Here is a 15,169-nt window from a genome sequence, read left to right on the forward strand (position 1 = left end):
AATAGGCATTCTAATCTATGAATTTTATAGAATTTTTAGTCCATTCTTATAGAATAATCGAAACAAGTTCTCAAAAATAGTGGAACAGAAATACCTTCAACTGCGGACTACTCCGTTCCACGGATACCTCCATCCAAACGGGACGAATTCACCTTCCTTCACGAGAATCACTGTTGGATCATGACAGAGATCAGATGGATTAAGATCTGCGCGGTGGGTGATCCAACGGTGGATTCGAGCGAAGGAAGGTGAATCCTTCTTTCGCGCGAAAGATACGACCGCGATCCCCATCCAAACAGTGCCTTAAATGTTAGAAAAATTTAATGCGAACTCGCTTGGACCGCTGCTTAATTCGTAAACCCTAAGTTTCTCCTGGATTGGCGAAATGGCCGGAGCAATAACCAAACGGAAGAGAGAACAGAAAATCACAAATGGAGACAAGAATTATGTGATTTGCGAAATTCACAGCCTAAATCCACGGGAGGGCAGTGCAAGGTAGAAGTGGGGATTAGAAGTTACGAGGGGTAAATGCCATCTCGAAACCGATGCATAACGATTTAGCAAGCATTTTTTCGGATCACTTTCTTTGGGAAATACAGGATACACTGAAGACCCCTAAAGGATGAACTTGTTTCATTCGCAAAGCAACCCCCAAGAGCTCCAAGGGAACCCTATGAGATGAGAAGCCTATTTTTCTCCAATGTCTTTTCTTTTCTCGAATGACTTGTTTCTCTCGTCTTCTCCAATGGCCTTCAGATTCCAATAGCTCAAACGCATTACACCTCAAACTAGATGTTTCATCAGATGTTTGAGAAAAGATGGGAGCTACCCATTGATTCATTTCATAAATGTTTCCCCAGGTGAAAACACCTCCATGTAGATGTTTCCTTAGATAAGAGTGACTTAACCTGTTCTTATAGGTCCTGGAAATTTCATGATCCTCATGCCATAGTTCCACACCCACTCTCCAATTTCTTGGACTAATGGACAAGTTATCTTCTCGACCCGATTATGGGATAGAGTTGTGGCATGTTGATCTTGGCCTCCTTAAGACTAATTGTTACAAATTTGTCTAAATATAGATTCTTGGTACTCCACTTCTAATGTCTGGATGCAATGATGACAATAGGATTGTGAGGGGTACTAACTGTTTGTTGACATAGTTCATTGAATTTGAATGTTTGGATTAAAATGGAAATGTAGTACCAAAATTAAATGCATTTTAGAGTAGAAAAGATGGCAAAGTATTAAGTGATATGTCAATTACTGGTCAAAAAGTTCAAGAAAATCACACAGAAGTTGCATAGTTAAAACAAGAAAACTAGTGCATAAAGCAGAGTCTATGCTTTTGCAGAATAGTTTGGAAGCAAATCTTGTGGAAGGTAGTTTTACTTGCAGCTGGTGATGGACAAAGTAGTTATTTTTGTCATTATTCACTTTCAGAAAGACTGACTAATTAATGCAGGGAGCTTCCTTTTAAATTCTGAACATATTGCAATGTTAATTGGAAGAAGAAGAAGATAATGATTACAACAGTTTTGCTAGATATCATGAAAACTTTTGAGTGGTTGACGGATTTTGGCAATGCTTTAGGAAGGCACGGACATAACGGGTGACACAAAGGCTTTAATGAGTAACAAAGAGAGGGTAACAGCTCCTAGTATGTTAACAATTATTTCCTTGGTGTGCATTTATTCTATGATCAATTGTTTGGCACTCTTTGCGTTTTCAGGCTTGTGTATATTGCATTGTGAATTTGGACAATTTTCAAGTTTTGAAAGTACTCTTGTTATGTTGAAGAATTGATAGATTTCCTTTCTTCTTTGCTGTGGTCACCTGTTCTCTGTGTTTTAATCTGTTCAAGCTTCAGGTTGCAGCACCAAATTCTTTCAGTTGCTATTTCTAGAATTTTTATAGGAGATAACAATGAATTCTGTTTTATTTTTTTTCAGTCTTTTATAGTATCTGTTTGAAACTTTTGCATTGAAAACAGGGTGACAGGAGATATATTCCTCTACATCAACCCACAGCACAACGAGTGATGATTGATACAATATCCGCAGGCCCCACTACTGTATTTCTCATTGGATCACACACAAACTTTGCTCTCTTTCTGATGACAAATCCACATTTGAAAAAAAATATCCAGCATATTTATATTATGGGCGGTGGGGTAAGGTCAAAAGTCCCTTGCCCCAAAAATTCCAGCACCTCCTGCATTCCTCAGCAATGTGGTGATCTTGGTAACCTGTTTGATGCCTGCAATAGCAATCCATATGCAGAGTTCAATATATTCGTAGATCCTTTTTCTGCATATCAGGTATATTAATAGCAGTGCAATATGAATCTCTGGACTTACACATGAATAATTAAACACCATTGCCACAAAGAGCTAACTGCATCAGCAAAGTTTCCTTTTTCCATGTTTCGTCTACCTACTTCCTTTTGGTGCATATTCATATTTCAACATTCTAAGCTTTTGTTTTTTCACTCAAGGTTGGTACATGTGCATAGGTGGCTGCTGCAATTTCTTGCTTCCATTTGCCAGTACTATACATTCTTTTTGTTGATGACAAAACAGTCAGATTGATTGTTATAACTGCATGCCAATGAATGCTCATCTACTTATGCAATTAATCAAAATATTTGGCCGGACAAGATGCTCGTGCTTTTGTATCTTTTTTTTTGGGAAGAACCATGCCTATGCAGATTGTTTTAACTGATTTGGTGAAAAAATTGGAATGTACATAGGTGGTTGGATAAATATTAATGAAGATCATCTATGAGCCATTTTGAGAACATAATTCATGCTTGGAAAACTTTGGTTGTGGTGGCCCTACTAATCTACTCAGTTCTGCTTTATACCCTTTTCTATTATGCTTACCATCGATTATAAGCTTGATTGACATGGGTAATAAGAATTGTTGGGATAACTTGTAAGATTTCATGATTGAATAAAAAGCGGTTTATGTTATCTAAGGTATTGGAAGTAGACCAGATAATGGTTCTAAATGTTTCATTAAGATGCATCACGACTCTCTCTCTCTCTCTCTCTCTCTCTCTCTCTCTCTCTCTCTCGGGAAGAAGGTGTATCACAATTCATTCATATGAAGAGATGGAGCTGTGTTGACAATAGAAGTGAGCTTCTATATACTAAAGATGTATATGTAAATGGGTTCGTAGATCATGCATGATTAGTAAAATGCAGTACCTTGTTAGAGGAACATGTGCTTAAGGATAACGTGTTCCACTGAATTAACGTGCCAAGGAATTCTGAAAATTGTAAAAGATTAACTATTACCCTCTAATGAGGAGTTGTACAGAAAAGCCAACTGCCCAACACAGCAGAGGAAACCATAGTTTTGGCTACGATCACCGTATGTAGGCCCCTCCCTCCCCACAAAAAAAGAAAAATCTAGTTCTAGGTTCAATAAATGTGCAATGATTATACTTTTAAGTTGCTTTTGTTTTGAATAGTTGTATAGTTGATGTTTTCATTTCAATGTTTTGGGAGATGAATTGATGTGCACCACCTATTCTTTTATTAAAAAAGAAATGTGCATATGCTGCAAAATAACAGGAGCACTTCATAGCTTTAACAGGAGGAGTGTGGTGCTTGATTTTGTTATTGCCAACACTTATCAAATGACCCATCATTTGTTCAGACTCTGAAGTAATTATCAAAAAGAGAGTTGGCAAAAGCATTGTAGATTCTGGACATCGAATAAGCAAGGAGAAGAAGAGACAACATTCAGAAGGCTAACAACATCATTGTTAAAAATCTTGAGTTGCACTTATAGACAAAATTCAGTATGAAATGAGGGTTGTGAGAAATCGTTATGGAGGGAAACAGAACAAAAAAGACAGCTAGGATAACAGAACTTCTGTTTCCAGGGCCAAAAAATCTGGTTCCAATTCCTTTTTTCTCTAGAATTATGACCTTCGCAATCTAGGAAGCACGCCTACACCAAAACAGGTGCTGTGGCAGTATCCGATATGTATGGATATGAATATGGGTGTGATACATCCATAATACATGCCAGATACTGGAAAAAAGGTGTCCTGATTATTTTATATCTAAAATTGAGGCTCAGATACTTCTGGGATACATCCAGATACTTGCAACGTACTTCTGGAATACTTCCAGAATACAGTTTCCATCGCCCACCCGAGTGAACACACCTCATATGTATTGCAAATTGGAGTTCAAGTGTCAAACTGTCTTCCCATTAAATCTTATCAATGTTGTAGTTCACTAACTTCAAGAAGTCTGACATCACATAGCCAAATTTATCTTTGCAAATGTTCTGAATATAATACTCTAGGAGATTTAGGAGTTTTGATGTTTGATGCCAAAATATAAAATACTATTTTGATCTTGATATGTGCTTAGTTACCTCCATATGCTATGTATTGTGACATTATTATTTCCAGATCACCTCACCACTTAGTAGCATATATTGACCACGATCAGTTAGTAGTGAATGGAAGCAGTTCAAACATCTTCATGACTCATGTTCCTTAAGTAACAGAACAGACTTGGTATTCTTGCTAAAATTTTGTGTTAGTGGTCAGTACACATTTGATGCTCCTTGTTTATAGGAATTCTTAAGCATGTGTTATTGTCGTGGTCCATGTCTGTGCATATCTTATGGTGCTTGTGTCATCTTTATTTTTACTTTCACCTGTTGATAAGGGGTGCAATGCCTTTGTCATTCCCTCAAACTCTCCACTTGTTGATAAGTATAGCATGTGGAGTCTGGTTGACTTGCTGACAGTTGGAATGCTTTTCAAATAACAGCAGAATTATCTTAAACATGACAGTGATATTAGAGTGCTATTTAATGAACGCTAATACAATATAGGCTGCAAATAGTTTATAGCAAATTTCTTATGTGGAAAATCATTAGCTTTATAATGGAGATATGAAGGAGGTAAGCAATCATTGATATAAATTTGCAAGATGCTGTCTTTAGCAGATGCTTCTATGTTGCATTTACAAGGTAAAATGAAAACAACAGTTTTATGTAATATTGGTCTTGCTTCCTGAGTTCAGGGAAAAAATTATGCTTTTTAGAACAAGGAAGTTCAAAAATTTTGCAATAATCTGGAAATAAAACACCTAATTTGAAAAATGTTGTGGAATGCTTTTCATTTTCTTTGTATCCTCCACTTACATCATACATTGTTATTTCGTAGTTGGTACATGAAGCATATGCAGATCTTTGATTTGTTTCCGTTGTTGCAGGTGTTCCATTCTGGCATTCCAATCACCCTTGTCCCACTTGATGCAACCAACACCATTCCCATAAATAAGCAGTTCTTTATGGCATTCCAACAACGGCAGGATACATATGAGGCACAATACTGTTTTCAGTCTTTAAAGATTATACATGATACTTGGCCAGATAATCAATTTTACACGGTAAATTCTAATTACTAGAGCTTTATAATTGGTTTGACTTCATTAAAACATAACCAGGAAGAAATATGCGATATCTTGAATGTACTGCCTTAGAATTTGTTCAATGGTTTAATTTCATGCCTGCTATTGTCTTTACTGATTGAAAAGTCTTGTTATCCTGGTCTTTGTGCAGAGTTTTTTTATGTGGGACTCGTTTACTGCTGGTATAGCTATATCAATCATGCGCAATGCCGACAACTTTAATGGTGAAAATGAATTTGCTGAGATGGAATATCTAAATCTAACTGTAGTAACTTCAAATAAACCATATGGTATACATGATGGCTCAAACCCCTTTTTTGATGGACGTGCAATTCCAAAGTTCAGTTTACAGAAACATGGAGTACATAGTGGTCATGTTCAGACTGGACTTCAAGATCCATTTTGCTTTGTGCCTGGAAGTGATAAAGGGAAATGCAAGGTATTTAAAATATTAATAGGAACTTGATTAAATGTTATATTTCGTGGATGTTTAATATAACTAAGAGAAACGAGTAAATCAATGTGTTTATTCTGAATCATCACAATAAGCGCCAGATAGAAACTAGGAAAGGATGCAGTGTTAAAGCATAGAAAGTCATTCTTGGAGCATGTTGTAGATTAGATTGCATATGATGCCATATTCGATACTTATACTATAATATATCTTTGTAATATTATATATTTCATCTATTTATGCTTGAAAATCTAATAACCATTTATTAGTAATTTTTTCTTTCCTTTTCTTTTTAGAGAGAGAGGATATGAGAAAGTTATGCATGCTAATTTATGATCTGAAATAATGCAATCAGGATGGATACACCAAGGAAGTAACTGGCTCAGAAGGTGTCCATGTTCTTGTTGCAAAGATAGCAAAACCTAATCAAGATGTTCACAGTCCGCTAGACCGAGAATTTTTCAAAAGTTTTCTAGATGTAAGTGTTTCTGACCATCTGTTATCCATACTACATATAGAATTATGTTAATGAGCATCTTATTTGTTGATTGACAATTAGTCAAGGGACATGACCATACTTCATGTTAAACACATGGATCATATTGTCTTTTGCATTATCAATATACACTTGGTTAATATAATTATTTTCAGTGTCACAGTCATACAACATCTGACATGATCTTTGTATCCATACTACTGGAACAAGCTAGCGATGAAATGTGCATTTAATAGTTGAAAAAACACATCTTCATCTATGCACTAACAAGGAAAGCTTAGTCATCAGAAGGACATAGACTGCCTCCTGAATGCTTTCACTTGCCACCGACACATGATTATTACTCCATGATCAAGTCTCCACTAAATGAAAAATTACAGTCAATAATTTTCAGGACTGAATGATCTTCATTTACCCATCAGCAGCCTGCCTTAGCTTCTCAAAGAAAATAAACAAGAATACTAAGGCAATTGACCTAACATGAAGGATAATTATATTAATATTGAAGTTTCATACTTCAACGAAACGAGCATAAAATCTTAGGAAGCAAACATGTAAATAAAGAGATGAAGAGCAGCACAATCAAATTATTAGATCAACTTATGCTCTAATACCATGTTGCACCCAATAAGTTTATTTTGGACCAATTCTCAATAAGTTTGAATTTGAATAACAGTAATTTAACATGCGGTTCCTCCATGGACCTGCATGTAAGGAGAAGGGCCTATTTACCAGTCCTTTAATTTCCGACCCCTCTCCCATCTGTTGCCACTAGACAATGACAACCATGGCCTGTATGCTTGAGGGAGACCAGCCACTAAAATAACTTCACAAGGTGGACTGGATGTTAAAAGACTGGTCAACAGAAACTTTCTGTTGGACTTCGTTCCATAGAAGGACTGGTCATTAACTTCCTTTTTGAATAAAGAACCTTTAGAGCTTCCTATGTGTTGGAGCAAAGGGTAAGAAAAATTAAATTGGAAATATGCTTTGTGATGGCTTCAAAGCGTGTAGCGCTGCAACCTTTCTTGAGGCTCTATTCACCCCCCCCAAATCACGTATGCAAGGGGAATGTGCAGTTTCTTCGGAAATGTGTGCATCTCCATTGGACACATCCCAACAAAGATACATTAGAAATACACCTGCCAACCAACCACCACAACAGCTGGCTGTTTTTTATTTAAAATAAAACCTTGTTTATTTTGTTTTGAAAATACTTCGAAGATTGGAGGTTTGGTCAAACTGTTGTGCTCTCTCTCTAAAGAGTCTCTGGTGTTTGTGGAGGTGGCCCTATAAAAAAAATCTTGCCCTTTTCAGGTAACGCTTGCTTGTATGTATGAATCCTCTTAATCGTCTTTCTTTCTTTCCTACTTTGAAGATGCAGTTAAAGCTTCACATGTCGACAAAGCAAAAGTGGCTTATATTGAAAGAAGTGCTAGGCTGCCTAGGCACACGTGGCTAATATTGGTGAAGTGGATGTGCATAGTGCAAAAGGAAATTGGAACCGCATAAGAGGTTGGATGATGAGTTGCTTATGGCTAGTATGAGCAAGGAGGAATTGAGGCAGATTGGAAAAAAGTGTGGCCATTTAATTTTAGAAGAAAACATCACAATCACACCAGAGAACCTTCAAACATTGGAGAAGACCCTGGTAGAGTGGAAGTTTGCAAACAAAAGATGGTGGTAGTGAACTTAGTCTACCTAGGGTTTACAGAGGTCTCGTTTGCAGTTGGGTTTGTTTGAAACTCCTTTAAGGACGTAGAATTTTCTTGATAGTCAATAGAAAGTAATGTGTTGCTTTATTATTTTTTGGCAGGTTTTCCCATGCCTTGTTCAGTCGAGATGAGGCTTTGACTTTCGATGTTGGTAGTGTTTTGCAAAATGAGCCTCTTGTCCTTGAGACATAGTAGGCTCAAGTGTGTCCTTGTCCTCTGCAGTATAATTTTTGAATTTATTGATTAGGTCAGTTTGTTGTTGTTGGTATAAGGGTTGCCAATTGCAGCAGAAATGGAAACCAAGCTAGAAGAGATCTCTACAACACTATATTCAAGAAGTTGGATCTTATTCACTGAAGGTGTAGGTTAAGGGAGGTGGGAGTATAGTTGTAATCTCATTTTCTTTATGTTGTTTTATTTTGTAATACTCTTTTTTATGTCTTTAATCAGCTTAATGAAAATGGGTTAGGTATCAAGTGCCTAAGATTTTCCTCAAAAAAGAATATTTGTTTGCATCAAAATAAAGAATAAGGAGAAGAAGAAAAAAGGTGTTGGGGGGGGGGGGGGGGGGAGAGAGAGAAGGGTAATAGGAGGGCACTAGTTATGTTTCCATGACAAGCATCTCAGTCCCAGTCAGATTCTTTATTAAGTTAGTGACCCATTTACAAGGATGCCTCTATGCTTGGGAGCTGATTATTGACTCTGATGCATACACCTAGATCCCAAACATTCTAATTCAGGGCAACATGAATAATAAAAGCTACAGCATCGTAATTGCATCACTGATATTCTGATCTTCAACACAGATGGCAAGGAAACTATTGTCTGGTAAATAGCATTTATCTAAATGTAGGAACATCTAAATGCTGCACAATGATATTGCCTTTTGCGACAGTTGATGATACCATTTTCTTGTCTCTATCCTTAACATTACGTTGTCATGTTTTTCTCTTGTTGTTCAATGCACCAACAACCTGACATTTTCAAATCCCATTGAGACCAGACTTGTATCTTTCATCCATGCTTGAAAGAATATGAATGTTTTTTTAATGTTTGTGTATTATATGTTTATTTATCCAGTTTCTTCTTTAAGTAAGAAATATTTTATATTGCAGCATCCTTTTCTTTTTTTAACTGGTCCATCACTTGAGTTTTAGTAAAATAACATGGACATAAAAATAATTGCTGTCGTTGTGAGATGCAGGTTCTAAATCTTCATCCGCAATCTGGGCGTTTTAACATTAGCAGACAGTTTCCATATTACAGGGAGATACTCTACAGGCCAGATTTTACAAATCGAAGTTTGGGAAAGCCTGTTGTGTATGACATGGACATGAGTGCAGGAGACTTTCTTGCCCTTATATATCTTCTAAAAGTACCTGTTGAAATAATAGACCTGAAGGTAGTCATATGTTAATCAGCTAATGCAGTTGACTCTAAGAGGCATATAGTCCTAGAAAATGAGATGTTCACTATATGCTGCTTTAGAACTTAGTTTTTCTTGCTTTAATTTTGGAACTTAACAATGAATTTGTGAGGACCTGTGTGGGCTTGTATTTAGTCCTACATAGGTGATTCACTTGAGAGATATTGGGTACTTATACAGGACTAAGGAAGCCAAATAAAACCTTCAGAGTAGCCTTTTTGAGTGAGGTACTGGGTCGTTATAAATGGTAGCAGAGCGGATCTGGCGCATGACCTATGTCAACTAGGGAACACTATAGTATGAGTCCATTTGGATTGACCAAAAGCTTTGATACCACTTCTGTCATGCCCCAAACCTATCACCTAGATCGGCCTCGTGACACGGCCGCACACTCCCTAGGGCAGGGCCCTAGAAAATATGCTAGGCTTGAAAAATTTATTATAACCGTAATATTCGTGAACAAAAATGATCTTATTTTATAACAAGTAACAAACTTGTACAAACTTATAAAATTCATTCATTCAACCGGTAACAAGGATGCTCTATCAATTCATCCCTTCCTCCTGGGATCTCAACCATAGCCAAATACTATGCAACTTTGAAAAAAAAAGGAGTTTTGAGCTTTACAACCTAGTAAGAATTTCTATACTTGATCACCAATATATGTATATATGTTTATTGATTTATACCGCTGGATTTGCATCGTGAAACTTGCATCATAAGATTTGCATCATGAGATTTACATCGATGAATTTGGTTTGGTATGAGATGGTTTGAATTAGGCATGATTATATGAACAATGATGCTTTGAATTTGTAAGAAATACATTGTGTAAATAGAAAGTGATTTGAGAAGAATAGTATGCAAATCAGATGGATAAGATACGGTTTGGACTAACCTCATCATGTGATAGCCTTCACGGGCTTATGCGTGGAATAGCCTCTCCATAGGTTTATGTATGGAATTTTGTTTAGCACTCCTGGACTGGGTTATAATCTTGGTTAGTCCAAAACTGGAGATTATTGCTATTAAACTTGAAATTGAATTAACGAGAAATGGATGATAAGACACATGAAATCAATGCTGAATAAAAGGTTTTACTTGTTGTTATGATGTGATATATCTGTTTTGGTAAACTGGATATTTGATGTATGTATATGCAGATATTTGTTGGTTTAATTGAGTTATATTGGATGATTAAAAAGAGATTTTATAATTTATATTTTTATTTTGGTGTTGCTTATTGCTATTTTCAAATTTTATTATTATATTGGTGTGAATGTGCAGAGATTCTTACTGGGTTGTAAAGCTCACAACTCCTCTTTTTTTCAGAGTTGCATAAAACTTTGCTATGGTTGAGATCGCAGGGGTAAGGGATTAATTGATAGAGCATCCTTGTTATTGGTTGGATGAATGAATTTTATAATTTTATACAAGTTTGTTACTTGTTATTAAATGAGATCATTTTTGATTATGGATATTGAGGTTGTAATAAATTTTTCAGGCCTAGCATATTCTCTAGGTCCCATAGACCCTTCCTGGCGAGGATGCTAGGGCTTAACCAGAGAAAATATGTGAAGACCTATGCAAGCATGTATTTAGTCCCATATCGGTTATTCTTTGGAGAGATCTTGGATACTTATATAAGACTGAGAAACCCAAACAATACCTTCCGGCTAGCATTCTTGGGTGATGTCCTGGGTTGTTATAGAATCTAATCCCTTCCACCGATACTTTTGGAATAAAATGTTTTTCTAAGTTTTGGTATTTCCTTGCTCAGTAATGTTATCCTTTCTTTCCATAGGGGATATTAGTTAGTGGCAATGGTTGGGCAAATGCTGCAACGATCGATGTCATCTATGACGTGTTACATATGATGGGCCGTGATGACATTCTAGTTGGCCTAGGTAATGTAACTGCACTTGGCACACCAAGTCTTGGCTGCAAGTATGTCAAGGCTATCCCACAGGGTAGCGGTGGATTGCTGGACTCTGATACACTTTATGGACTTGCTCGTACACTACCAAGAAGCCCTAGGAGGTACTTCATCTTCAGCTCCTGTAATTATTTGGATTCATATGGAAATTAACTTTATTTAGTATGAGTCCTAGAGTCACATGCATTTGTTTGCATTTGTTACCTATTTGCCATCTTGCTTCTTTCACATAGCTGTGCATGGTAGATCAGTGATTTAGATATTGTTGCCGTAATTGTTCATGTAGAAATAATTCTGAAGCACATATTTCAGTTGACTACACAATCTTTAAAACTTCCTCAGGAAAAATATATACAATATTTAAAAATCTAATAAGGATACAAAAGGTGCAAATTTATTCACAAATTTAAATTTATAAATAATATACTATTCAATTTTTTGTACTGTTCCCTGTTTACAATGTCGGCTACCAGCCACACCAAAAGTGCACTGATGCATATATATCACGTAATTATTTACTTTGTGTGGTTTACATAATTGCATAAATAGGGCATCTTCTAATCCCTTAATGTGATAGTCTTAGAAAGAATTTTGAGAGTTGTCTCCATTGTTCATATCCAGAAAGAACGATACCATCCTTCATGTGCTCATTCAGTTTCCACATGTTATAACATGCATCTTCACATCCAATAATTTGATCATGGTGGCAGGAGGATATCAAAATTCTAAGCCAACTACACATGATATGTAATCTAGCATTGACATGTTATATAAAGTCTGATATGAGAATATTGATTTGCAATACTTGAATGGTCTTCTCTCCTTCCATTGGAGTATAGTGCCAGACCGCTGTGCCTAGGTCTTTAGTTGCCTAAGCTGGTAGATGGTACAGAATTTTGTTTAACGTGGAGTGGACAAGAAGGTGAATAGCTACCATATGAGACCACCTGAGAAAATTTGTGTAAAAAATTTACTACATACTGTTAAATTCCAGAATTCTTGTCTTTTAGTTGATGCAGATACAATATAGGGAATTTATATATGATGACATAAATAAAAAATTCAGTACATTGAAGAAATAATGGTAAAACTGATATGATCGTCTGAAGAGGTTTGGAAGGTACTGTCAGAGTGTGAATCAGCTGTGATATCATAGATAGAAAATCCAGCCAATATGATCAAGGCACTACTCCTGTAGAACTTAGGCCTTGATACCTAATCTGGAACATTTTGTACACAATGTACTACTGACCATTGTCTTTTATTCATTCTCATATGAAAACTACGGCGTATGGATCACATAAACAACAATGGTGACCATATACACATTGTGGTATTCATGTATGTAAACATAGTCATTAATTTTTGCAAATGAGAATTTAACTAACCTGCTCTGATGCAAAATTAATGAATGTTAGGGAGCAGTGGGCTGAGTTTTCCTAAGCTGTTCTGGCTATGAGATAAGCCTTGTTTTTCCTCCCATAATTACACATAAATATGTTTGCGATACTGTTTACAACATAAAAAATTCTTGTATGCACGGAATATGGTAATCTCATGCTGAACTTCTCATCTGCATCCAGGTATACGGCTGAAAATTCTGTGAAGTTTGGAGCTCCAAGAAATACTGATCACCCCAAACTTAGACAGCCACTAGCTATGGAAGTTTGGCAGTCCATTACAAGGTCACTTAATCCAAATGATAAGATAACTGTGCTGACAAATGGACCTCTTACTAACTTAGCCAACATTGTTCTTTCAGATAAAAATGCAAGTTCAATTATACAGGTTAGTTACATTTCTTGTTCTCAATGTTAATAGTATGACCTAAAACTAGGCCAAGGTGACATTTTAGATCTCTCTATGTAAATCTATGTTGATTAAATCATTTTAGATTTCTTTTTCTCTACAAAAGACTCAAGCATGACAAGATTTTCTACATCATTATTTTTGCACTTCATATGCAGAATGTTTATGTAGTAGGGGCATATATCCTTGATGAACTTGATGAGAAAGGAAACGTCTTCACAGTTCCCTCAAACAAATATGCCGAATTCAACATGTTTCTTGATCCTGTAGCTGCGAAGAAAGTCATTGAGTCAGATCTTCAGATCACACTCATTCCTCTAGGAGCTCAGCGCAAAGTGATTTCTTTTAATAGTATACTCAAAAGTCTAAAGCTTGCGGGCAACACTCCAGAAGCCCAGTTTGCCTATCATTTGCTGTCATTGATGCAAAAGCTACAGCAACGGCACCAGGCATACCACCATATGGTAATTGAAAATTTATCTACTATCCCAAACATACATTAGACTCAAGCTTTCCAAACATACAGCAGTATGAAACATGCATATATGCTTGCCAAATCTTCCAAATTGTTTCAGTATGCTTTTCTTTAAAATTACATAGCATATTCTTCTTTTTTTTTGTTCGTTTTTATACATGTCTGCTTGCTTAATATCTGCTAATTTTGCAAATCTGCAGGAAATATTTCTGGGAGAAATCCTTGGTGCGGTTTTCTTGGTTGATGGTCCTAATTTAAACCTGACAATGCAAACAAAGCCAATTAGTGTCTTGGCTGGTGATACAAGCAAGGATGGCCAGATAGTCATCAACAAAAAATATGGAAAATTAGTTGGTTTATTGAATAATTTTGACACAGAAGCATATTACAGACATTTTGCAAATTTACTTGGTGATAGGAGACAGTCTGCCGTGATTGGTAGCTTTGATGAACAGAAAAGGATGTGGAGTATGCCACCAAATAAGACTGAAGGAGTTTGATATCTTTGAAGATTCTTTCAGTAGAATTACAAAAAATAAAGGATTATTCATTTTTATTTATATTCACAGGTTATTTGGAGATTCGATCCATATTCTTGGTTTCTCCAAGAGAAACCACACAATCATCTTCAAGTTTCTTTTAAGAAATTATTGTTTTCTTGTTCCCACCTGTATCGTCAATAAGTTAAAAGAAAACTTCACAATTGACCTCTTCTCTTGAGAAAATTACATGCTTGGTGTCTTTGGAGTTTTCTTAGCATGCAGAATTTTAATTCTTTCAGTGCCATGCCTAGAACTTGTAAATCTACTGAGATTGTATCCCAGTTACCTCTCCTTTAATGATGCACCATCAACTTAGAATGCTCCATGTTAACAGTTGCTTTCAACAAAGGAATCATCTGACAAAGGGAATCATCTGGTACCCCGATCTTGTTTCTGCCCATGTTTATGAGTATCAGGCAGAACTGTGGTATTTGTGGAACATGAGCTACCTTCAAACGTCTGAATTATGAAAAGTATGGTTGTTTTTATCTCGTGATGTTTTGAATTTAAACCTATATGATCATTACACCTTTCTTTTGTCCAATTATGGTAATAGACTATGAGTACTATAATAACAATGATGTGAAGGTGAATGTGTCATAATGTTTCACAGAAGAGAAGTGCATGCTAAGAGAAGCATATCAATAGCATTGGTGGAGGATGTAGGTAGCAAGGGAAAAATATGGTTTCGACCGGTAGTGTAGGTTAGAAGATCTGCAAAGGAAAAAGTGTCAAAATAATGAATAGCAGAAAAAAGGTGAAAATAGTTACTGGGGAATCCTAACATCAACGGATCTTTTGTGCAACTTAAAAAATAATTTACATAAAGCTATTGGCATGCACAGGAGTTTGTTGTGTGTGTTGATGTAT

The 15,169-nt window shown here is 36.2% G+C and overlaps 1 protein-coding gene across 1 annotated transcript; it reads left to right on the forward strand.

Moving 5' to 3' along the window:
* LOC103721032 lies at positions 1-14,630 on the forward strand. The gene is made up of 10 exons (XM_026810000.2): positions 1-860; positions 1,994-2,320; positions 5,249-5,425; positions 5,598-5,885; positions 6,256-6,378; positions 9,316-9,513; positions 11,342-11,577; positions 13,057-13,261; positions 13,441-13,746; positions 13,958-14,630. The coding sequence occupies exons 1-10, from the start codon at positions 849-851 to the stop codon at positions 14,255-14,257; spliced, it is 2,172 nt and encodes a 723-aa protein (XP_026665801.2). The 5' UTR covers positions 1-848; the 3' UTR covers positions 14,258-14,630.
* The last annotated feature ends 539 nt before the right edge of the window (positions 14,631-15,169 follow it).

The sequence above is a fragment of the Phoenix dactylifera genome, chromosome 13, assembly GCF_009389715.1.
Source record: "Phoenix dactylifera cultivar Barhee BC4 chromosome 13, palm_55x_up_171113_PBpolish2nd_filt_p, whole genome shotgun sequence".
NCBI lineage: Eukaryota > Viridiplantae > Streptophyta > Magnoliopsida > Arecales > Arecaceae > Phoenix > Phoenix dactylifera.